The following is a 25,878-nucleotide window of genomic DNA, read 5'->3' as shown; positions in this document are numbered from 1 at the left end:
TACTTTCAAATCCACACATCACATGTGGTGAAACATGTTCGAATGATAATAATGAATAAGGAGGTCACTTACTTATGTTGTTAAGGTGTTAAATATTATGTTTAGACATTTATTTTGAGTGTATATAATAATGAGCCCTACTATGGTAGACTTTCTGTGTACTGATCCTAGAAGTCTGACTGGATACAAAATTCATACTTTTAAAAAGCACCCTATAACTCTAACACTACCTTGTTGAAAACGATAAAATGTACTATGTATTAAAACCCTTCCCTCTGAAAAAAATGTTCACATTCCTGAAATTTCATCCCTATAGGAAAAAAATGCAATTAAAAAAAAAAGAAAAAAGGCTGGACGTGGTGGCCCTTGCCTGTAATCCCAGCACTTTGGGAGGCCAAGGCAGGCGGATCACTTGAGGTCAACGAGTTCGAGACCAGCCTGTCCGACATGGAGAAATCCCATCTCTACTAAAACTACAAAAATTAGCCAGGCATGCTGACAGACACCTGTAATCCCAGCTACTTGGTAGGCTGAGGTAGGAGAAATGCTTGAACCTGGGAGGCGGAGGCTGCAGTGAACCGAGATCGCGCCACTCCACTCCAGCCTGGGTGACAGAGCGAGACTCTGTCTCTAAATAAATAAATAAATAATAAAAATTAAAGAAAAAAATTACACAAAGGTAATCAGTGTAATGTTTATACATAACAACAAAGGATTATTAGAAACAATCTAAAAAGTTCTAAAAGTTAAAAAAAGGCATTTTACAGACCATCGACTCAATGAATATTATACAAAATTTGTTTTAAAACCCATTTATAACAATGATCTATAAAAACAATTTTTAGGCGGGGCACAGTGGCTCATGCCTGTAATCCCAGCACTTTGGGAGGCTCAGATGGCGGATCACAAGGTCAGGAGATCCAGACTATCCTGGCTAACACCATGAAACCCTGTCTCTACTAAAAATACAAAATAATTAGCCAGGCGTAGTGGCGGGCGCCTGTAGTCCCAGCTACTCGGGAGGCTGAGGCAGGAGAATGGCGTGAACCCGGGAGGCGGAGCTTGCAGTGAGCCGAGATTGCACCACTGCACTCCAGGCTGGGCAACAGAGCAAGACTCTGTCTCAAAAAAAAAAAAAAAAAATTTTAATGTACATTCTGACAGTAATTATATAAAAAGGCATATACATATTAAATAAAGATGAAATCTTCTATATACAGTGTGAAAGAGGTATGCCGCAGCTGTGAGACTATGCAATGACACCATTAGACATCATCATGATATAGCCAAAGAAGGGTAGACTACTTTGCAGATGAACATGCTTTAACAACCAGTGTTGAATATTTTCAGAATTAGCGTTTTTCAGATCTCTGACTTATGCTACCATGTATTGTGATAGCCAAAACATTTCAACTTCGGGAATAATTTCATTTATCATTATAGTAGACTAAATTATGGGTCCCAATCTTCACTGGTTCTCTCTTAGGTTTCTATCAACACCACGAGAGAAACACACCCTCCAGCCTGGGTCCCAGAATGAGGCAGGTGAGGCAGAACGGCAGCAGAACAGCCGGCTACACATCTACAGCCTAAAGCAGAGCTTCCTGGGCCAATGCTATGCCTGTATGTATGTAGCATCACTGTGGCAATAGCTATCTGATACAATTATACTAAAGAATAATACATCTTTAACAATATATTCACAAATGCATATAGAAAAGATCTTGAATAGGACATATAAGTATGTAACTAAATTGTTGAGCATATTAATAATGCCAATAGCATTTCCATTTGGCAGAAAAAGATGACAACACATAAAGATTTCCAAAAAGTTTGGACCCAATAAAAAACAGAGACAATGTTCACTAAAGTGAGTGTGTGGACCTTACCATTTCCAGGTTCATCACCAACATACCCACCAGCATGTAAAGGAGGAAAGCAGGAGTCCATTACTTGACTTCTATTGGAAGTACTGTTATCCAACACAGTAAACACTGTGATGTGTTTAGTTTAGTGTCTCTCAGGGACCAAAACAATCTACTCTGAGTTTTAAGTGCAGGCCACTGCTAGACACTGCTGGTAAAGCAGGATAAACAGCATACTCATAGCTGATTAAAACCACAGGTACCTCATTAAATGTGACCACTGGAATTCAGTAATGAGCTAGCAAATAAATATGGAGGTTAATAACCTGCAGTTACATTAGCCTTGGATAACATTACTTAGAGTTTTGTTGTTTTTTTTTAATTAGTACTAGATCATTCTTTGCTCACAAAAGCTACCATTGTCTTTCCTTAATTTTTATAATTTTACTATCATTTTTACTTGGGTTCATGTGGAGTGGAGAGTACATGCCTATGAAGATTCAGCACTATTAATCCCATACCTATCTCAGCCAACAGGACTTCTGCAGTATGTCTGTGAGCTGTCCCTTGATATACAAGGCCAATGCCAACCACTGCAGCCACTTGGACATTGTGAGGAACATCCAGCTCTGTGGACGTTGGGGGTAAGAGAGCAGGAATGTGAATGCTAAGAAGCCGAGTAATAGACATATCCATGGTGCCTAGTTTTGCAGCAGAAACACCAAGTAGCAGTCCAATGCTTGTCATTTCATGGCCCTAAGATAGAAACAAAACAAATACATAGTTTAAAATAAAATACTGCCTGCCACTTTCAAGAAGTACTTTTATGTTGACAGGCAAGGTGAGAGGCACTGAGAATACAGCAGTAAACTAAACAAACATGGTCCTTGCTCTCATGGACCTAATGTCTTAATAGGAAAAAAAGTGTTAAATTAAAAAACATAAACAAATATATTATTAAAAAGTAGTACAATAAGAAAGTACAAAGTATTATGAAAGAGTATTTTAAAATAGCTTAATTTAGATTGGGAGGGACTAGAGGACTATTAGGGATGAAATCTCTAAAGATTATACAAAGAAATTTATATTAGGACCTGAAGGATGAAAACAAATTAGCCAGGAACAGTGGCAGGAAAGGGGACACTCAAGTTTAGAAGGTGAGGAAGACTGTTTCAGGTGATAAAACAGCACGTAAATAAATGGCTCTGAGGCGATTCAGAAATAAACCCTCACATTAACATCAACTGACCACAAGGGTGCCAAGACAATTCAACAGGTAAAGGGCAGTCTTCAAAAAACAGTGCTGGGAAAAGTGGAAGGACACATTCAAAATAATGAGGCTGAACTCAACACAATATAACAAGTGTTGGCAAAAATATGGAGAGATTGGAACTCTCATGTATCGCTGATGGGGTTGTATAATGGTGCAGTCATTATGGAAAACAGTTTACAGTTCCTCAAAAAGTTAAACAGAGTTACCATATAACCCAGCAATTCCACTCCTAAGTATGTACCACTACTTACCATTACTTCATTACTCTTGAGTAATGAAAACATACATCCGCACAAAAACATGTATACAAATGTTCATAGCAGTATTATTCGTAATAGCTAAAAAGTACAAATAACCCAAATATTCATCAACTTATGAATAAAATGTACATTCATAAAATAAAACATTTATTCAACAATAAAAAGGAATGTATTGCTGATAGATGGCACAACATGGATGAACCCTAAAATTATCAGGCTAAGTGAAAGAAGCCCATACTAAAATACCATATTTTGTATGACTCCATTCATATGAAAGGTCCGGAAAAGGCAAACCCATAGACGCGGAAAGTAGATTAGTGGTTGGCAGGAGGTGAAGTGAAGGTGAGGGGGTGAGGTAGAGGAATGGGGAGTCACCACTAGTGGGTACAAGGTTCCTTTATGGGGTGAAAAAGATGTTCTAAAATTAACAGTGGTGATGGATGCACAACTCTGTGAATATACTAAAAACCACTGTACCACATACTTTAAACAGTGAATTGTATGGTATGTGAATTTTATATATTTATATAAATAAAGATTCCTTAAAAAAAAATAACGCTGTGAAGTGAAAGAGTTTAGTTTGCCAGGGAGCTAAAATAGCCAATCTGTATGGTTAGAGTGTGGGGTAGCAAGAAGAGTGGGGCTGGGTGCAGAGGCTCCCACCTATAATCCCAGCACTTTGGGAGGCTGAAGTGGGCAGATCACCTGAGATCAGGAGTTCAAGACCAGCCTGGCCAATATGGTGAAACCCCGTTTCCATCAAAAATACAAAAATTACCCAGGTGTGGTAGTGCGCACCTGTAATCCCAGCTACTCAGAAGGCTGAGGCAGGAGAATTGCTTGAACCTGGGAGGTAGAGGCTGTAGTGAGACGAGATCACACCACTGCACTCCAGCCTAGGTGACAGGGTGAGACTCCATATCAAAAAAAAAAAAACGAAGAACAGTGGTACCAACTAGGGCTGGAGAAGTGAACAGGATCACACCAGCTCCTAGAATGTATATTAAGAGCAATGGTCGATCCCCCTTTGCCCTCTGGTGTTGGGAATGTTGGCCTTGTTCTAAACCAGTTTCCCTTCACAGAAGTTCAGCCATCATGTGGGATCAGAATAAGGTCCTGGGGCAACTAAAGGTATCTGGCCAAGGGTACATCCGAAGGACCCTACACCGGCCCCCAGTCCCCAACAGCCTGTTCAGGTGTCGGACAAAGACTTCCAATCTTTCCTATCATGTTTTTCCTACTGCTCTTCTGAGAAATGTTACTTAGTTATGTGTCTCTTTGAGAAATTGCTTCTTTTCAGGGCAGGATGCTGGGTTATGCTTGATGAAGCTAAATAAACTGCCAGCCAGATGAGAATTATAGACAAATAATATGCAGGGACCCCCAGGATTCATCTTTGTCTTGAGCTCATATCGAATTCAGAGAAATCAAAGGCAGTTGACAAGGAGGGTCAAGGCTGAGTGCAAGTGAACGCAACTACTCCTGCTGGCTTGATCCTCCCCGGTCATGAATGGCGGTTGTGCGCACATCCATGACCAAGGCAAGCCTGAGAGACGCCTTGGACTCTAGCACAGCAGAGGGAAAGACTAAGGATGCCTTTTTCTCCCCTGTCTCTTTCTAAATGGGTAGCCTGCACTCCTCTCAAGTGCAAGACATTGGGACTCCTTTGATCCTCAGACTCTGAAGAAAAAATACCTGGTATTTATCAGTACCAAGGCTTGGCCCAGCTAGAAGTTGGAAGATGGGGAGACCTAGTCAGCTGGGGAAAATAACAACTATAATACTATCCTATAGCTAGATCTCTTCAACCACAGAGAAGGAAAATGGTCCAAAATTCCATATGTACAGGCCTTTTTTGCCCTGCAGAATAACCCCAAGCTCTGTCAGCAATGTATAATAGACCTTGCACTTATAGCAGTGATATCCAGCCAGACTTAATCCAGGCAGAAGGGAAAAAACAGTCTGCCTCCTTAGAAAAGGAGACAGAGGCCCCTGCACCAGCCCAGGTCCCAGCTCGTCTTGGATCATCTCGTCCCGCTTATCCAGGCCCCCTTTTGAACCTCATCCTGTTAGAAGAGTTCAACCTGGATGCGCTCCAGCATCACTTCCTCCTTTACAGGAAATGCATAGTGAAGATGGTCCTATCAAAGTACAAGTCCCCTTTTCTTTACAAGACTTGAGGCAGATAAAAAGAAATCTAGGACAATTGTGTCGACCTTGATAGGTATATTGAAGCCTTTCAGAACCTTACTCAAGTGTCTGAGCTTTCATGGAAGGGTATCATGTTACTTCTCAACTAGACTCTTGGAGCTTCAGAGAAGCAGGCGGCTTTACAGGTCACTGAGACATTTGGAGATGAAATGTTTATCTTATTATGGCACCTACCAAAAGGGGGAAGAAATTAGGGAGCCCTTTCTGACAGCCAAGCAGGCAGCATCCACCAATAATCCTCAATGGGACTCAGACACTGCTCTAGGAAAGTGGCCGAGAAAACATTTTCAGGGATGCACAGTGGAAGATCTGAGAACTAGAGCCAAATCTCTCAATTACATTAAGTTATCAACCATAAACCAAGGGTCTGAAGAGAACCCTTCTGTTTTCCTGGAAAAACTGAGAGAGGCTTTAATTAAACACACATCTCTCTCCTGACTCTATAAAAGGATAGTTAATTTTGAAAGACAAGTTTATAACCCAAGCAGCCCCAGATATTGGAAGAATGCTGCAAAAAGTTAGCTATTGCACCAGACAGTACTCTAAAGAAAATCCTGAAAGTCACCACCTTGGTCTTTTATAATCGGGACCATGAGGAAGCCCAAGAAAAAGGGAGAAAAGGAACGAGAAAAAGGCAGAGGCACTAATAGCTGCCATACAGGCATATAAACCTCTCGATCCCAGGGAGCTTCTCATTCTATGACCGGCTGTTATCAGTGTGGGGGCACTAAAAGAGAATCTGCCCCCGAAATCAGAAGCAGCCCCCATGGCCCTGTCCAATCTGTAAGGGAGACTACTGGAAGACAAACTGCCTCCAGAAACATACGTCCCAAGGTTCAGAGCTGGCTTCTCAAATGGTCCAGCAGGACTGATGGGTCCCAGGGCTCTCCACCCCAGCTCTGAAAGCCCAGGCTGCATTACCATCCAGGAGTCCTGGGTGAGTCTGGAGGTCAAAGGACTCAGAGGACGGACTTCCTACTCCACACCAGAGCAGCCATTCCTGTTCTCCTCTCCATTCTGGGCCTCCCTTCCTCCCTTAGCACAACTGTGAGGGGCGTCTCAGGAAAGCCTCTGACTCGATATTTTTCTCAATCCCTTAGCTGTACCTAGGGAGACCTTTCGTTTACCTATGCCTTTTTAATCATACCTGAAAGCCCGACTCCTCTGAGGTAGGGATATTTTAGCTCACATGGGAACCACCATCCTTATGGCTCCAGGACAGACTCTTTGCCTCCCTCTGGTGGAGACTGATATTAATCCAGAGGTTTGGGCAATTCAGGAAAATACTGGCTGAGCTCAACAGTCTCACCAGTCCAAATCCATCTCAGGGATCTCATCTCCTTCCCTAATTAAAGACAATATCCCCTAAAACCAGAAGCTAGGAAACAACTAGAAGCCATCATTAATAACCTAAGGATGCAGGGCCTTGTTAAACCCTGCAACAGTCTTTGTAATATCCTAGTATTGGGAGTACAGAAAGAAACCCAACAGGGAATGGAGACTGGTCCAGGATCTCCACCTCCTTAATGAGTAACTGGTGTAATTAACCAATTTACCCAGTGGTTCCCAATCCCTATACTTTGTTAACTTAGATACCTGAAGGAACTAAACGGTTTGCATTCTCGGAATTAAAAGATGCTTTTTTTTTGCATACCATTATACCCCAACTCCCAAAACTTGTTTGCATTCAGGGATCCCTCCAACCAGACTACCCAGCTAACCTGGATGGTGTTACCACAGGGATTCCAAGACAGCCCCCACCTGTTTGGGCAGGCAATCTCAAAAGATCTCTCTGAGTTCTTTCAAACTCAAGTTAGTCTTAATATGTAGATTACACTCTACTCTGTGCCCCAACTGAGGAAATTTCTCAGAAAGGCAATAAGGCTCTTCTTAATTTTCTAACTGACAGAGGACATAAAGTTTCAAAGTCCAAGGCTCAACTCTGTCAGACTTCAGTGAAGTACCTATGCCTGGTCTTGTCAGAAGGGACCAGGACACTGGGCGAGGAGAGAATTGGATCCATTTTCTCCTTCCTTCTCCCCAAGACCCTCAGCTAACTAAGGGGATTATCAGGCATTACTGGATTCTGCAGCCTATGGATCAGAAATCTAATTAAAAGCATTGCAATGCCTAATTATAACATATCTAATAATCTAGGGGGACATGCCCATGACAACCCTATTTTGCAAAATCCTGGAATAGAACAATCCATTTTCAGAGGTTTTCTTCCTGTCCTTTCTAGGTGTCCCTAATATATGGGCATGGATTTTCCCCCTTTTAGTTCCTCTTTGTGTTCTCATTGTAATACTCATATTTGGTCCATGTGTACTTAACCTCCTTGTAAAATTTGTTTTTTCTCGCCTAGAGGCCATCAAACTCCAAGTGGTCATGCAAATGGAACCTCAGTTGATGGCTCTCTTTTACCAGGGGACACTTAGATAGGCCTCTAAGAGAGACCTGACTGCTGTTTCCCAAAACAACACCCTCCGTCAGCATGAAGCAGAACAGTCATCACCCCTATCCGAACAGCAGTTAGATATACCTCTTCAGAGCAGGGATTGACAGCAGTAGGAGGCAGGTAAATTCTCAGATGAAACTCAACCTTCAAGCCAAGGACAGTCGAAAGCCTGAAAACCAAGCTACAAGTTCTGGATAAATCCATGGACTAGAGAGCTCTCATTCCTGTTTGACATGCTCTCTCCTGATTGGTCCTTATCCTTCACCTACTTTACATATACCCGCCCTTCCCCAGTTGCCTATTTCTAAATGGTGCTTTTTCAAGCATACCCACAGACCAATCAGCATGCACCTCCCCCATTTCAAGCCCATAAAAACCTCTAGACTCAGCCTCGAGGCTGGCAACCCACCTTCGGGTCCCCTCTCGCTGTTGAGAGCTTTCTTGTCACTCATTAAATTCTACCCTGCCTTACTCAAAAAAAAAAAAAAAAGCAATGGGAGATCATTAATTAAATGGCTTTGACCAGGGAAGTGACATACTCTGATTTACGCTTTAGAAAGATTATTCCATGTACTATGAGACAAATGGACTTAGAAGTACAAGAATGAAGAAAGAAGAGCAAATAGAGCAATTAGGAGCTACTACAATAGCCAGCCAAGGCACAAAGCCAGGCACTGGGAGCACAGGTCTCACCTTGGTCAAGTAGTCATGGATATTGAGAGTCGCCAGCTTGGTAAGGTGCCCATTCAAACCCAGAGCCATGAGAAAGCCAGCATACTCATTGGCTAACTCAGCATGCTTGGGCTTATTGTAAACAATCCAAGCTGAGTCGATCTGGGAGGCAGGAGCTATCTTCAGGCCAGCAGCCACACCATTATGAAAGCTGGCCCAGCTTGTCATGTTGGGAGGCACATCGATGTTTCCACTATTAAGGTCTACTGTTGTGTTCCGAGGAGGGGCACGCCCTATCCAGCCAAACGAAGAACATAGAGAGAATAACAATTCACAAAACCAAGATTGTTAAATTTAGATCTTTGAGACTAAGATTACTTACGTTTTCTACATTCAAAACCATTAACCCCATAATGCCTGGAATGTTAGGTCTCTATGACCACTTAAAACTTTTGTACATGTGAGTCAAACTTAATGGAACTGGAAAAACCTTCACTGTCTAAACAGTTCATTGTCCTTTTTGTTAAAATGTATGAGGCTATATAATGAGATAACTGATACCAATTTAACATTATACAGAGATGACTGGGATAATCACTCATTTTTTCTTTCAAACAGAGAGCTTAAAAACCAAAATGAAGACTAACATCACTGTTAAACTATACAAGTTATAAATCCCAACATCTGATGACACTGATGTTAATTTCAAATGTTCTATCCTATATTTTCCCCTAGACATTAAGGAAAAATGACATCTTAAGAAAAGACAAAAGCCAGGCCTGGTGGTGCATGCCTGTCCCAGCTACTTGGGAGGCTGAGGCATGAGAATCACTTGAACCTGGGAGGCAGAGGTTGCAGTGAGCCAAGATCATGCCACTGCACTCCCACCTGGGCAGCAGACAGAGACTGCATCTCAAAAAAGAAAAAAAAAAAAGGAAACAAGAACCTTAATAAATCTGCTACAGGTCTTACCTATATATATGCCCCCTTCTCTCTCTTTTTTTTTCTCTCTCTCTATATACATACAGATATAGATATCTAATTATATGCTATCATTTAAAATGCTTAGAGATAGTTTTGTAAAAAACATCCTTTTATAGACTTGAGTCACCCAGTGAACTTCAAAAGGGCATTCACCAGATTATACGTAAAAGGTCCATTTATTTAAGAACAATGTAAATTATATGTTCACAATGCTATATGTTCTCTACGAATTTTTTCTTGATTCTTTTCTTTTTGATCTACATTATACACAGCAAACATTGAATCTTTTTAAATATATTTTGAATATTGTCTTAAGTCACGGATAAAATAATTAACATAAATATTTTAATTACTGCATAAAGTTATCCATTTCACTGCAGCTTTAAAAATACCATTTTTAAAGAGTTCTAAGATGTTATGTAAAATAAATATTAAGTAGATGCAAAGTGTCTTATTTGTAGCATGTACACATACACACACAAAGCACAAAGTAAGACTTATTTGTCTTTACTATATGCTTTTTGTACCTAAAAGCTAACTCAGCTGCTAGTGTTAGCACCACAATGAGTAATAAGTTCATAAGTTACACTTGTACTTTCTCAAAAAAGGCAGACATATCAATATGAAAAAACTGAGTGACCTTTCTGAAACATTCATTCATCATATGCAAAAGACATAATATTTATACATGAGAGAAAATAAAATGCAAAGGGTAAGGTAAATTTTCTTCAATGAGAATAACAACATACAAAAGTACAACAGGCCACATCAGTGTGGGTTAAGCAACTATTTAAGAAAATATTCTTTCCTAAATTAACAGGATAACCTTTCTTTTTGGCCTACCAGAATGACTAAAAGAATAAAATGTTGGATTAATGTCATAAACACATTTTAAATCATGCAAATTCAATTAAGTGTATTCGGAAAAAAAGATGCATGTATGTATTTTTTAAACCCACCCAAGTATCGCTTGAGTGCTACATCACCCAGATTGAATGCATTTTAACATTTGCCAATTTTGCATTAGATTTTCTTTTTAATCTGCACTTATTATATGAAATCTTTCATATAAACAGTTGGAAAGACTACTAAAATGAACATCTATATACCATGCCTTCCATCAAGAATCAATAATTGTTAAAATTTTGCCATAGGTGTTTTACCTCTGAGACAATTTAAATATAAAAGCAACTCTGCTCACTATGTCCCTCAGTGAGATTAGGGCTCAGAATAAGCATGATATGGAGATGGGAATGTGTTCTTTCACTTAGTCAATCTCATTTCCTGCATGCTGCTCAAAGCACAAGCTTTTCACAAATCTGAGTGGAACTCTGGATTTTTTAAAGTATGCAATTTAAAATACTGTATAATTATGTTTGCATATATTATGTACTATTTATCATATATTAAATTATACATTATATACTACCACATATACTATACACTACTACAACATACATTATATACATACATTTTGTATAGGTTTCACAAAACCATATATACTATAATAGAGTTTCAGTGATAATTTCAACTATGTAATTGTCACCTTTAGAACACATTCAAATCAGCATTAGGAGGACATGCACTATAAAATTCATTGTAATCAAGACTATAACTACAGTTATATATGGCAGAAATAAAAACTTGTGCCAACCAGAAAGGCAATTTGACATGTTCCTTAAAACCATTCATCTTGCTGTCCTAAGAGTTCTACTTCTAAGCATTTAGCCTAAATACACAGGACGAATACGCCCCAACAATGTTTATAATACCAAAAAACTGTAATTTCCAACAATACCAGGCTGCTTCTATAAACTATGGTATATCCACTGAATGAAATACTCTGAAGCAAATAAAAATGAATGTATCGATTAAAAACACGTGTATACAATACATACACATAATTATAAACACATAAATTTATTTGCTAGATATAAAAGGATGTTCACTGTAAATTTTTTTAAAAATCTAAAATAGATTTAAATTTTCTGATAATTAAACAAATATAAAATTATAAATATGTGGAAATAAACTTAGTAAACATATATACTAAAATGTTAAAAGGAGTGACTCAGAAGAGTGGGAGTACTGCAAGTGACCATTGTTTCTCTTTTTGCTTAGTACATTTCTTGATTTATACAATGATCATCTGTTTAAACTATGACATAAGACATTTTAAAACTAAATATTTTTACAATTATACTTAAGATTATTTAAAATTCAATAGTCTCATCGTTATCAATAATATCTTTCTGAACTTTTCCAAGTGACTTTTTATATCTTGAAATCACCTCATTAAAAAGCAAAAATCAGTAATGAACTATATTCTGCTTCTCTCAAAGTTTAGTTTGACATGGCATTTGAGCTGTGATAACCACTACAGCAGCTATTAGGAAAATTCAAAATCACTGGGGATAGAGAGAGCATTTCTTTTGTTTTAACTAATTTAAAGAACTACACTTAATGCATGTACTTAATCATTTTCCTTTCTCATTGAGCCCAGAATTTAACATACCAGTCAGATTCAATTTAGGAATAGGCAATGGCTCTGTTGGAACAGGATGGTACGAAAACAAGGTAAACATTCCTCGTCCTACAGGAAGAGCCATAGTTCGCTGACACAATTGGAGCAATCTGTAATTAAAGTAAAAACCAACATGTGAAAATGTTTAAAGCAAAGCGCAATTGAAATATCATCTGTAAGTATTTCAAAAGAAGGTGTACTGTGTAAGATGAAGTTGTCTCAAAGTAAATTCATACAGAGATGTGAGTGAACTACCCAAACATGATTATTTTCATTTTAATATTCTTGTTCCTATTACACTCTTAGGGAGAGACATATTTCCTCTGTTTTGTTTCATATTTACATTGAATGAAAACCACCTGGCCTATAAACCAAGCCGACTCTCTCTAGGCATTCAAAAAAAAGAAATTTAAAATTCCACTCCGATGGATGCTAACCTTCTCAAAGGAAAATACAGTACTTTTGGGGTTTTTATCACTGTGTTAATTTCAGTCTAGCTGTCCTCAGTACATGTGGGATCCTCCTCCCATCCCTTTTGCCAATACAGCCTCAGAAGTACCATTTCTGTGGCCTGCACACAAGAAAATAAACAAGGTCCTTGTGTTAGAGGTGAATGGATTTCATGGTGTCTCCAAGGGAAATACAGATTGGTTTCACTTACATGGTGGCTAGATTTATAGGACTAATACCATTATGTATCAGGTATGTTCAAGGTTAAAATGGTTTCTGTCGGCTCTACTGTGAAATTAATACACCACTCTTCAACTTGTTCCTATGTTAAAATAGCTTAACATTCCATATAGCCACTTAAAAAAAACTAACAGAAATTTTGGAAGTAGGGCATTTATAACTAAGAAATGCCTATACAAGCTATATCTGAAGACACAGAAATATCCCTTCAGAGGCTGACAACTGACAAACATTTTCTCTGCAGACAAAGCTATTCATAAGCATACTCCCTCCTTAACTGGACACACATAACTGCTTTTCTAGCTAACTGGAAAGAAAAATTTTGCTGTCTTAAAGATTCTCTGGGAACACAACCGCAACATTAATTTGGGATCAGGAAAATTCAAAGCCAAGAGGCTGTTGCAACCCATAGAATTTTTTTAGAGGAAATCTTACACATAATTCACTTCAACTTTGTGCAAGTAACAAAATTATAATGAGAACAATATTATATCCCCTGAATATAAGATGCCACTGATAAGATGTATCATTATTTCATGAGAAACTAAGAAAGAAAAAGCACTGCCAATTAAACTATGACACCTGTTCACTGAAATACATAACTGATTTCAGAGATATTAAAAAGTGAAAAAACTTGCATCTTAGAATCAATGAACTCTACTACTAATAATGGCTGACTGCACTGAGCTTTACTATGTATTGAGCAGTATTCTAAGTGCTATGTAAAAATAATTCACTTGATACACAGCACCATCCCATGAAGTATGCCTACTTTTACAGATGAAGCAACTGAGGCAACAAGAGGTAAAGTAATTTAACCAAAGTCACCCAGCACAGCATGGCCATGCCTGGCTCTAGAGGCCATGCTCATAAATCCTATGCTCTAAACTCAACTTCTGTCACTCCATCTTTTTATTCACAGGTGACTAATAACTGGGTACATGTGGAGAGGAAACAGTTAATAGGGAAATCACAACTAATTCAGATCTTCAGCAGCCTGTGGCTAAGTGTGGGTGACGGTTCCCCTCAAAACAGTACCATAAAAAAAGTAAAGAGAACTAGAAAACAGTGGCAGATGAATGATAGATGATAGAGACAAGCAGATAAAAGAACAGGAGAGAATTTTAAAACAGAAGTGTCCCAAGAGAATAGCTCTGGAATGTCATAGGCATGTGAGTCTTATAATGTATCAAGGGATGTATCCTGTGCAGGGGAGTGGCAGAAGAAAGGCTTATCTATTTTTATTTGGAGTATCGTCTATCATATCCAAAAAAAAAAAAATACTCATACAAGTTTAAACTACACTAAAAACCCCACTAACCTCAAAATCTATTCCTGATCAAGACACAGAAAAACAAGTCCAGTGTTTTCCTTGTTTGTAAATTCTTAAGGTAACTATCAGGCAAAATAGTTTTACATTCACCTTTTCTAAAGAGTAAACCGTTATATGTATTTCAAGAGGAGGACGGTATGAAATACAACAATTACGTCCTCAAAAGCCAAAGACATTTTGCTAACACACGTGGTTTGTTGAAGTTGGATGAAAACTTAAAACACAGGGCATATTTTCACTTGAAAGTATCTTTTAAATCTCTTTAGGGTTTTAAATGCTAAAAACTTGAAGGAAAAACAAATATAAACAAGACACAAATGTAACAATGAAACGTGACAAGAGATAGTGCGCGTGTTTTCTTTCACCTGTTTTCCTTTTCCTCGATGAACTCGTGGTCACTGAGCTCTGGGTACTGCACTACGTTGACACGGACAGGATGCGCACTCTGAAGAAGCCTTCGCACATCCTGCACCCTTAAATCTTCACTCCATATTAATGACATGACCTCGTGATTCATGTCATTCATGCCATCATCTTCCTCCTCAGTTTCTGTTCCTGAAGGAACATCTGATGAGAGCACCTGAGTAACAGACTTTATTGTAATAATAATTTCAAAAGCAGTTAACATGCACTTGCTGAACATGAGGATATATAGGCTGATGTGCCATGACTATACTAGCACAGAGAAAATATGTTTTCCAAAGCAGGCATGGGTTGGAGCCACAATGTATACTGGGACTCTAATCTACAAATCTTTCTAAAAAGTACTATATTGCTGGCCGGGTGTGGTGGCTCACACTCTGTAATCCCAGCACTTTGGGAGGCCGAGGTGGGCGGATCACCCGAGGCCAGGGGTTCCAGACCAGCCTGGCCAACATGGTGAAACCCGGTCTCTACTAAAAATACAAAAATTAGCTAGCCAGACACAGTGGCGCACGCCTGTAGTCCCAGCTACTGGGGAGGCTGAGGCTGGAGAATCACTTGAACGCGGGAGGCAAAGGTTGCAGTGAGCCGAGATCGTGCCACTGTACTCCAGCCTGGGTGACAGAGTGAGATTCTGTCTCAAACAAACAAACAAACAAACAAAAGTACTACATTGCCTACTTGGAAATATTTGGAAGTGACAGGGAGAGTTTAAATTTAGAACAACAGTCAAGGGGCTGGATACAAACAGAGAAATATTCTGAATAAACTATTAAAAAAAATCTAACTACATCCTCATCATTTTTTAAAAAAATTTATTGCAAGTAGAATATGAATACTAGTCACTGCTAATAATGCTAATTTAAATATTGTCTGTTCATTAATAGAAGGAGAAGGAAAAAAGCCTGAAAGGATATACACCAAGGGTTGGGGAAAGTCACACAATGAAATACTTTTTACTTTACTACTTTAAATAGACAGGATCATGGTGGGATTTCATTATTAAGTTTTTTTTTTTTTTTTTTTTTTTTTGAGACAGTGTCTTACTCTGCCACTCAGGCTGGAGTGCAGTGGTGTGATCCTGGCTCCCTGCAACCTCAACCTCTTGGGCTCAAGCAGTCTTTCAACCTTAGCCTCCCGAGTAGCTGGGACTACATATGTGCATCGCCCACCCAGATAATTTTTTTTATTTTTTGTAGAGACAGAGTCTTGCCCTGTTGACCAGGCTGGTCTTGAACTCCTCACCTCAAGGAGATCCAACCACCTCAGCCTCCCAGATAGCTAGGACTACAGGCACATACCACCACACCTGGCTAAATTTTTTAAAAAATTGTTTTAAGTAGAGATGAGGTCTCACTATGTTGCCTAGGCTGGTCTCAAACTCCTGGGCTCAAGCAGTCCTCCGCCTTGGCCACCCCAAAGTGCTGAGATTACAGGCATGCGCCACCACACCCAGCCAGTTTTCACTATTTTTAAAAAAATGTGTTTCCAATAAAAATTTCTTAGAAGGAAAAGTACTGAACTGCAGCAAAACAAGTAAGAGGGTAAATTCCTTGATTGTCATCATGTTCTAAGCCCAGCATGTGCTTTAATATGGGGCTTCCCAGTCCAAATAATTAAATCTAACTGCAACACAGATGTGAATTGCATGGAATCATATCATATTCTCTCAAAAACAGTATTATACTCTTTTAACAAAAGAATAACTCCAAGTTGAAATGTTAAAGTTTTGCAACATTTAATGTGAAACCAACAAGGTCAGCCTGAAAAAAAAGTAGATACGACCAAATAATCACTTTTAGTTCCTAAAAATTCATTTTTAGTTCCTATAAAATATCTAATTAAAAAAAAAAACTATATTCTAATGGGTGAGTTAGCTATAAAACATAGTCTCAAACAGTGACAAAATAAATTTAGATGGGATTAATTATAAAATGTAGCCTCAAATAACTGAACAAACTGTATTTAGACTAATTACTTAAAATCACATTCAAATACAGATTAATGTTTTAATGCTAATGGTGCTGAACTGCTCTCTCTCACAGGAAAATCATTTTATAAGCAAAAAGATTTGTTTTCTGTTTAAAACAGGATGTAAATACTAATTCAACGAAGAGCTGTGATAGAGGTGCAGATTAAAGGAGAGACGTGCTGGAATGACCCTGCTGGAGATCAGATGCCCATGGAAACTGACTCCGGCATGGGTACACATTAGGCAACTCTGAGGTTAGGAATAAGTTTTGATATAGGCTCTGAAGAAGTAGTAATAAGACCTAAGGTGACTCACAGTTACAATGTACTGATTATTATGTATTGATTCAAAAGCTACTAAGAGGTAAGGCCAAATTCCCACTGTCTTCTCAGGGACATGAACATAAAAGAGTCACCAGGAGTGGAATTATTATTCCTGAATCCTCCTTGATGAGATTCTACTGTTCATTTTTTAAAGTTACCTAGAATTCTAGAATAAGTTTTAAAAGTTTCATTTTCAAGTTTTGAGGATGATTTAAAAAGGTAATTGGAGAGTAATGAAATAATTTAACTTTCTACTTGCAGGATTCCTAGAACTCATTTAAAAAAAAAAAACAGACTTAATGATTGATGAAAGACAGTATTTCGGGAGGGATAGCTTAAGACATCTTTTTAAACAACTCTACTGAAAAAAACACATTTTTTCCCTGGGGCTGCAGTTTTATGTGATTAAACAAATATGTTTACACCTATTTAAAAGGTTAAATTCAAAAAATTCAACACATCAAAAAATATGCAGTAGAAAATATTTATATATAATTACTCATCCAAATTCAGGATATATGTGCTCTCCCTTTTCCTATGTAATAATTACAAAGTGGTTAATTACTAATATGGTACAAGTAGGGAAACAGCCATGGTAGTTTCCATGACTACCCTCAGGACTTGTCCTGATTCAAGGCAAAGAAAGATCCAGGCACAAGACAGAACATTCACAAAATCTCCTGCTCCTAATGCTCAACTTAACAATTAATAAGACACGTACAATTACAAACCCCGTCTGGCATATAATATAAAAGACAAGCTAATATATATACTTAGAAAAAGCCTTAAAGGAAAATGAAGAACATTTCTACTTTATGATTTTATTTAAGGCTAAAATTGGAACTCTGAACTTTCTATGTTGATACTCACAGACTTCCCTTTGGGTAAGTTTCCTTCGCAGGCCTGCTTGGAAAGATCCTGACGTCCAATCAAGAGACAGACAGCTTCTGGCCAGTCTGAGGCAGGCTGCTCACGACAGTGATAAATTGCATCTCTGATGGGAAGAGCAATTCCAAAGGGAAGAGTTTCCAAATCTCTTAAAGTGAATCCTAATGGTTAAAGGAAGAGAGAAAAATTTTAATTTAGACTTGCCACTGTCCCAATTATCCTGACTGAAGTTGGCAACAATATCTATCCTGACAAATAAGTTCATTTTATCCATCTTACTGCCAGACTAATGTCTTGACATCAGGGACTAGTATAGGAAGTCTCTTTGAAAGAACTTGTAAAAACCTGAAGAAAAAAAGACAATCTAATAGAAAAATATAAAGGACAGAAAGACATTTCCTAGAAGGGGAAACATAAATGGGCAACATGCATATGAAAAGATGCTCTACCTAATTAGTGATCAGGAAAATGCAAATTAAAGCCACTGAGAAATATAAATGCCAAAGCCAATCAATACTAAATGTTGGCAACTATGTAGAGCAATAATAATTCTTTTTATTCTTTTTTTTTTTTTTTTGAGATGGAGTCTCGCTCTGTCGCCCAGGATGGAGTGCAGTGGTGTGATCTCGGCTCACTGCAAGCTCCTCCTCCCGGGTTCACGCCATTCTCCTGCCTCAGCCTCCCAAGTAGCTGGGACTACAGGCGCCCACCACCATGCCCGGCTAATTTTTTTTGTAATTTTTTTTTAGTAGAGACAGGGTTTCACTGTATTAGCCAGGATGGTCTCGATCTCCTGACCTCGTGATCCACCCGCCTCGGCCTCCCAAAGTGCTGGGATTACAGGCATGAGCCACCGCGCCCGGCCCGAGCAACAATAATTCTTATCCATAGCCAATGGTAGTGTAAACTGGTACAACCACTTTGGAAAACAGTTGGTATGTATAGGTCAATCCACCCATTTGATCCATCAACAGCCATATAGAAACTTATACCCATGTACACCAAGACACAGGTATAAAAATATTCATTAGCAATACTGGTTTGTTATGGAAAAAAAAAAGAGATGGAGAAAGGGGTGAGTCCGATTGTCGATCATCAATAGAATGGGTAATTAAATTATGATACGTTCAAACAAAGTAATCCCTATATCAGAGAAAATGAATGGCCCACTGCTACTGCTACATGAGTCGACATGGATGAATCTTTAAAAAACAAAGTTGAGTGAAGAAAAAGGAACACATATTTACATCTATGTATTTTCAAAACTACATACGACCTAGCAATTTATAAAGATGTAAAACTATAAAGAAAAACAAGAGTAAGGTAACACAAATGTAGGTAGGGCAGTGGTTCACTATAACACTGGGGTGTGTGACAGGAGGGGACCATCCAAGAACAGATATGTGAGGGCCTTCTACTATGCGGGTAATGTTCTGTTTCTAGGGGTGGGTGACCAGTACATCAATACTCACTTTAGTACCATTCTCTAAACTAAACATATACGTTTGACATATTATTTTGTAAGTACACCATATTTCATATTTAAATTTTTTTTATCCTCAGGTTAATTAAATCATGTTTTTCTTATGATTTTCTAAATTTTATAATACTATGCATTATTTATAATATAAAAAGTCGATTAACTATTGAGGCAAAAAATGTTTCCTTATATGAGAATAACACTTATTAAATATTATGCAATATACAAATGGATAGAACTAATCCAATATTTTTCAGCATAGGTATCCTGTATGTATACTATGCAACAGTTATTGTCATTTTTAAGGTAAAATGCGAAAAAAAAAAAAAACCTGTCAGAAACTTCATTTAGAACATACTTTAGATAAGACTTCAAAAACATCTTTTAATATTCATTAAAACTTTACTTTTTAACATACATCCCATCTAACAGCCTCATTTTTAAAATCATGTCTTCGTGGCAGTAATTTTTGTTTTTCAGTTCTTTGTGAAAAAAAATTTCTTTGGTATTTTACTTAATTTAAAACCTAGGAGCATAGGTTTGGGGAATAGGGAATATAGAACTCTTTTCCTTCCTCTTCCTCTTCCCAGTTCAATGTTCATCTTGGTGCCTGAAATCCCTTCAAAAGTGCATTTATCCTTCAAAAGTATACCCTGAAATGTTTATATTATTGCTTTTAGACTTTGCCAAAACCACCCATTTCTGATATCTGAGTATCACAATGATTTCAGGTGTGTATGTAGGTGATTAGAGTTCTCCATTCTCAGAGACCAGCTTACATAGCCACAGCCTCAAATGTTCCAATTAAATGGCAAATAAAGATTCCTTATGCATCAAGATAAAAAGCTGGTATCTCAAATATTATTATATGAAAGTTGTGAGATGGTCGAGAAAAAAAGAACATGGCTTGATGAACCATAACCTCAATCTCGTGAGGCCTGTTCACAAAGCCAGAGCCGCTCTCTCCTCATGCCTTCCACTTCTAGCTGGTCTAGAGGAAGCACGGCCTAGTTAGGAGGTAACAAAGAAGCTCTCACCTACATTAGTCATCCAGACAACCAATCTTTCAGCTAGACTAGAAACAGATGTAGAATGCCTGAAACTAAACCTATAAGAGAATAAAACATAAAGTTATTAAGCAGAACAGTAAATAATATTGTTTTAAGTGTTTGACATAAAAGCACAGTCTAAATAAAAGTCACCTGTTTTCCTCTTGTTCTACTTGCAACTTCTGGAGGGCTAAAAGGCAACAAAATGAAACTTAATTTTGATAGTCATCCTGGTAAAGAAAACATGTAACATGTAGAAGACATTTGAAAATAAGAATCAATTAGCAAACAACATCTAAAAAAACAATAAAATAAGCAATACTGTGGCAGGCTGAAAAGTACAGTCAAGGCCCTCAGAATACTCAGGGGACTGGTTAGGACACCCCATGCGAACCCAAATCCGTGCATGCTCAAGTCCTGCAACTGGCCCTGCAGAACCTGCATATGGGTTTCACATCAGAGAATACTGCATTTTCTATCTGCATTTGACTGAAAAGAATTTCATTGTAAGTGGACCCACACAACTCAAACTCATGTTGTTCAAGAGTCAATGGTACAATAATTTCCTTCAGGCTAAAATAGTCCTTTTTACCCGCACTGAAAATACAAGATGTATTAGATTTTAAGTAATCCTGATAGCTGAAAATTAGTTGTGGACAACAGACTGCAACAGACCAGAACAGTACTAAAAAGGTAAGACATGGCCGCCAAAGCAAACAAGAAAAATTCAATTCTTTTTTCAATTCTGATACTGACATTTACAAAAATTTGTTTCCAGAGGCAACATTGCACCAACTTACCTATAGTTATTCTGGTTAAATACTGTGAGGATTCATCAGAAACCGAGCTCTCATCACCAAGTATGTACAGTGCAATACTCTGCAAAAGAAGAAAATTAACATTATTTTTCTCTTTTCAGAGACAGCATCTCACTTTGTCACCCAGGCTGGAGTGCAGTGACACAATCACAGCTCACTGCAGCCTCAAACTCCTTGGCTCAAGTAATCTTCCTGCTTCAGTCTCCAGAGTAGCTAGGACTACAGGCACACACCACCATGCCCAGCTAATTCTTTTATATTATTTTTATTTTTTGTAAAGATGGAGTCTCGCTGTGTTGCCCAGGCTGGGCTCAAACTCATGACCTCGAGCAATCCTTCTGCCTCAGCCTCCCAAACTGCTGGGATTATAGGTATGAGCCACCACACCTAGCTACATAATTGAAGTATAACTAGAAAATAATTATAACATAGAATAATTCATCCATTTTAGGTGTACAGCTCTGTGAGTTTCGACAAATGTTATATCACATAACCACTACCACACTCACAATATAGTATACTTTCATCACACCAAAAAGTTCCCTTGTTCCTTTTGTAGTCAATCCTTTCCTCCTACACTCAGCACTGGAAACAATTCATCTGTTTTCTTGCTCTACAGTTTTGTCTATCCTACAATATCATGTAAATGAATCATATGATATGTAGTCTTCTTTGTGCTACTTCTTTAACTTAGCCTAAGTCTTTGAGATTCATTCACGTCTCTCCAAGGATCACCAGTTTCTTCCTTTTCATCCTAAGTAGTATTCCATTATACAGACATACCAAACTTTGTTTACCTACTCAAAAACTGATGAACATTTGGTTCCAGTTTGTGGTCACTATGACCAAAGCTGCTTTATTTATTTATTTATTTATTTATTTATTTATTTATTTTTTTGAGACGGAGTCTCACTACGTCGCCAGGCTGGAGTGCAGTGGCACGATCTCGGCTCACTGCAACCTCCGCCTCCTGGGTTCAAGCGATTCTCCCACCTCAGCCTCCAGAGTGGCTGGGATTACAGGCATGCGCCACCACGTCCAGCTAATTTTTGTATTTTTAGTAGAGACAGGGTTTCACCATGTTGGCCAGGATGGTCTCGATCTCCTGACCTCGTGATCCGCCCTCCTCGGCCTCCCAAAGTGCTCAGATTATGCCACCGCACCTGGCCCCAAAGACATTCACATACATGCGGGTCTTTATGTAGGCATATGTTTTCATTTCTCTTAAGTAAATACCAAAGTGTATGTTTAACTTCACAAGAAACTGCCAAACAGTTTTGCAAAGTGCCATGCCACTTTTGCAGTCCCACCAGTAATGTATGAGAGTTTCGGTTGCTCCATATCCTCACCAAAAGTTATTTTCAGTCATTCCAACAGGTATCGAATAGTGCTCTCTCACTATCTAAGAAGTATCTAGTAGTACCGAGCTGTAGTGTTATTTGCTTTGAAGAGGAAAAGAAAAAGATAAGACAAAGGAAAAAGTCTCTCAAAAGAGTTAAAATATTCAACATATAACACAAACACAAAAGTACATAAGATCTCTCTATTAAATGAGAAAACATACATAAAGTTCCTTGAAGACAACAGGCTCCCAATAAATGTTATCTCACTTCCTTCCTTTCCCTCATTTCAACAAATGGTACACAGACAATGCCATCTCCGCATATACAAGTGACTCAATAGAAAAAGAGCCACCATAAGCTAGAAGGTTACTACAAATGTCTCATTAGCTAAACATCACATAAAAAAAATTTATCACTTGCGGTCAGGAGTTCAAGACCAGCCTGGGCAACATGGTAAAATCCCATCTCTACTAAAAATACAAAAATTAGCCAGGTGTGATGGTGTGCACCTGTGGTCCCAGCTACTCAGGAGGCCGAGGTGGAAGGACTGCTTGAGCCCCGGGAGGTTGAGGCTGCAGTGAGCCATGATTGCACCACTGCACTCCAGCCTGGGTGACAGAGTAAGACCCTGTCTCAAATAAAAAAAATAAAAAATAAAAAAAGTCCAATAAAGCTTATAATGACGAAACCAAAAACCTATCAACAAGGGCTTCTGTTGATATTTTTCAGAATATTTTTATAAATAAAAATAAATTAATATTTTTATAAATAGATCTCTGAGCTGACAAGTTATAAAGGAATACCAAGAGGATAAAACTAAGATGAAAGGCCAGAGAGGTAAACTGAGCACTCATGCCAGTTTTACTGAAAAGACATTCACAGAAAAACCTATAGAATGGGAGAAAATATTTGCAAATCATGTATCTGACACATTAATATCTAGAGCATAAAAATGCCTAAACTCGAAAATAAAAATCCAATTTTCAAATACACAAAAGATCTGCATAGATCTTTCTTCAAAGAAGATACGTAAATGGCCAATAAACACAAGAAAATATGCTCAATATCACTAATCATTAAGGAGGCAAATCAAAACAATGAGATATCACTTCATAAATACTAGGATGGCTATAATTTTTAAAAAAACAAATAGAAAATAATAATATGTGTTGGCAAGACTGTGGAGAAATTGGAACCCTTCCTCTTGCATTGCTGATTAGGATGTAAAATGGTATAGCCACTATGAAAATGAGTTTAGCAGTTCCTCAAAAAGTTAAACATCGAACTACCTACCATATGACCCAACAATTCCACCACCAGGTGTATATTAAAAAGAACTGAAAGCAGAGACTTGAACAGATATTTGCATACCCATGGTTCACAGCAGCACTATTCGCAACAGTCAAAAGGTGGAAACAACCCAAATGTCCATCATCAGGTGAAATGATAAATTGTGGTATATCCATACAATGGAATACTATATAGAATACTGCCTTTAAAACAATGTAATTTTGATACATGCTACAATATGAATGAACATTGAAAACATTATGCTAAGTGAAATAAGCCAGACACAGAGAGATAAATATTGCTTGATTCCCATAACATGAGGTACTTACAAGAGACAAATTCATAAGAAACAGAATGGAATTACTAGGGCCTGGGAGGAAGGGGAATGGGGAGTCACTGTCTAATAGGTACAGAGTTTATGTTGGGGATGATGAAAAAGTCTTGGGTACGGACAGTGGTGATGACAACATAACAATGTGAACGTATTCAACGCCACTGGATTGTACACTCAAAAATAATTTCAGGCCGGGCACAGTGGCTCACGCCTGTAACCCCTGCACTTTGGGAGGCCAAGGTGGGCAGATCACCTGATGTCAGGAGTTCAAGACCAGCCTGGCCAACATGGTGAACCCCCATCTCTACTAAAAATACAAAAATTAGCCAGACTTGGTGACTAATGCCTGTAATCCCAGCTACTCGGGAGGCTGAGGCAGGAGAATCGCTTGAACCCAGGTGGCGGAGGTTGCAGTGAGCCGAGATCGTGCCACTGCACTCCAGCCTGGGCAACAGAGTGACTCCGTCTCAAGAAACAATAATAATAACAATTTCAATGACAAATATTATGTTATATATATTTTGCTATCATTAAAAAAATCTGTGTTTTTTAAACAGAATCATCATTCTGTATGTCTGTTTTGGAGCCATGGGGGGGACTCTGAAGCACTTCTCACCATGAAGCAGAGCAAAATGTAGAGTAAAGAAAAAGAAGGGCAGGGGGCAAAGACATTTACAGTCTGCCAACATTTGAGAGAAGGGACAAAAGCATATGGTTCTCCGGCAAGCCTGGGAAGACCCCACCTGGAAAGGCCCACAAGGGGCCTATGAGCAGGCTGCTCCAGGATGGGGGGACTGAGGAACAGGTATGCCAAGAAACTTACCTTATTCACCGTTACAGCCCTATGGTTCTATATGAAGGTTTGATCTTGGACATGTATTAACCAGTAATAACAAACTAATTTCTAAAAATAAATAAATCATGAGATTTGCAGCTAGAGGTAAACAAAAAATAATAAAAATAAATAAAGAAGTGTTTCTTGAAAAAAATTTCAGCAGGATTTTTCTTTGTAGCTATAGACAAGCTGATTATAAAATCAGTATGGGACGGGCGCGGTGGCTCACACCTGTAATCCCAGCAATTTGGGAGGCTGAGCCAGGCGGATCACTTGAGGTTGAAAGTTCGAGACCAGCCTGGACAATATGGTGAAACCCCGTCTCTACTAAAAATACAAAAAATTAGCCGGGCGTGGTGTGGGATCCTGTAATCCCAGCTATTTGGGAGGCTGAGGCAGGAGAATCGCCTGAACCCAGAAGGTGGCGGTTGCAGTGAGCTGAGATCACTCCACTGCACTCTAGCCTAGGCAACAGAGTGAGACTCTGTCTCAAAAATAAAAATGAAAATAAAATCAGCATGAAAAGGCAAGAAGAGTAATGAAGGGAGGAGTAACGCTAATCAATTTTAAAGACTTACTATAAAGCTACAGTAATGACAGCGTAGACAGCCACAAAGATCAATGAACCAGAATAGAAAGTCCAGAAACAGACACACAAGAATGTGGCCAAATTAACTTTTGACAAAAGTGCAAATGCAATAGAGAAAGGATAGTCTTTTCAAAAAACAGTGCTGAAAGAACTGGATATCCAAATGAAATAATAAAAACCTTGACTTAAAACCTGACATGTTATAATAGATTAACAAAATGGATTAGAGATCTAAATGTAAAACATGCAAAGAAACCCAGGAGA

At 38.4% G+C, this 25,878-nt stretch overlaps 1 protein-coding gene across 5 annotated transcripts in view; it reads right to left on the bottom strand.

Moving 5' to 3' along the window:
- Positions 1-25,878, bottom strand: part of ANAPC1 (anaphase promoting complex subunit 1) — a 118,081-nt gene that overhangs the window by 38,746 nt on the left and 53,457 nt on the right. For 4 of the 5 annotated variants that reach the window (XM_034953559.3, XM_055107421.2, XM_034953562.3 and 1 more), the window contains 8 exons: positions 21,206-21,284; positions 20,559-20,595; positions 20,394-20,464; positions 17,859-18,037; positions 14,636-14,862; positions 12,239-12,357; positions 8,761-9,032; positions 2,387-2,621 (listed from right to left, as the gene is read on the bottom strand). In XM_034953559.3, coding sequence (XP_034809450.2) covers positions 2,387-2,621; positions 8,761-9,032; positions 12,239-12,357; positions 14,636-14,862; positions 17,859-18,037; positions 20,394-20,464; positions 20,559-20,595; positions 21,206-21,284 — 1,219 coding nt within the window. The remainder of the gene's footprint in view (positions 1-2,386; positions 2,622-8,760; positions 9,033-12,238; positions 12,358-14,635; positions 14,863-17,858; positions 18,038-20,393; positions 20,465-20,558; positions 20,596-21,205; positions 21,285-25,878) is intronic. The other variant, XM_034953560.3, reaches the window with a different exon arrangement.

This window comes from Pan paniscus, chromosome 12 (genome assembly GCF_029289425.2).
Source record: "Pan paniscus chromosome 12, NHGRI_mPanPan1-v2.0_pri, whole genome shotgun sequence".
NCBI lineage: Eukaryota > Metazoa > Chordata > Mammalia > Primates > Hominidae > Pan > Pan paniscus.
The sequence above is the reverse complement of the archived record's forward strand: the minus strand, read 5'-3'. Positions and strand labels throughout refer to the sequence as shown.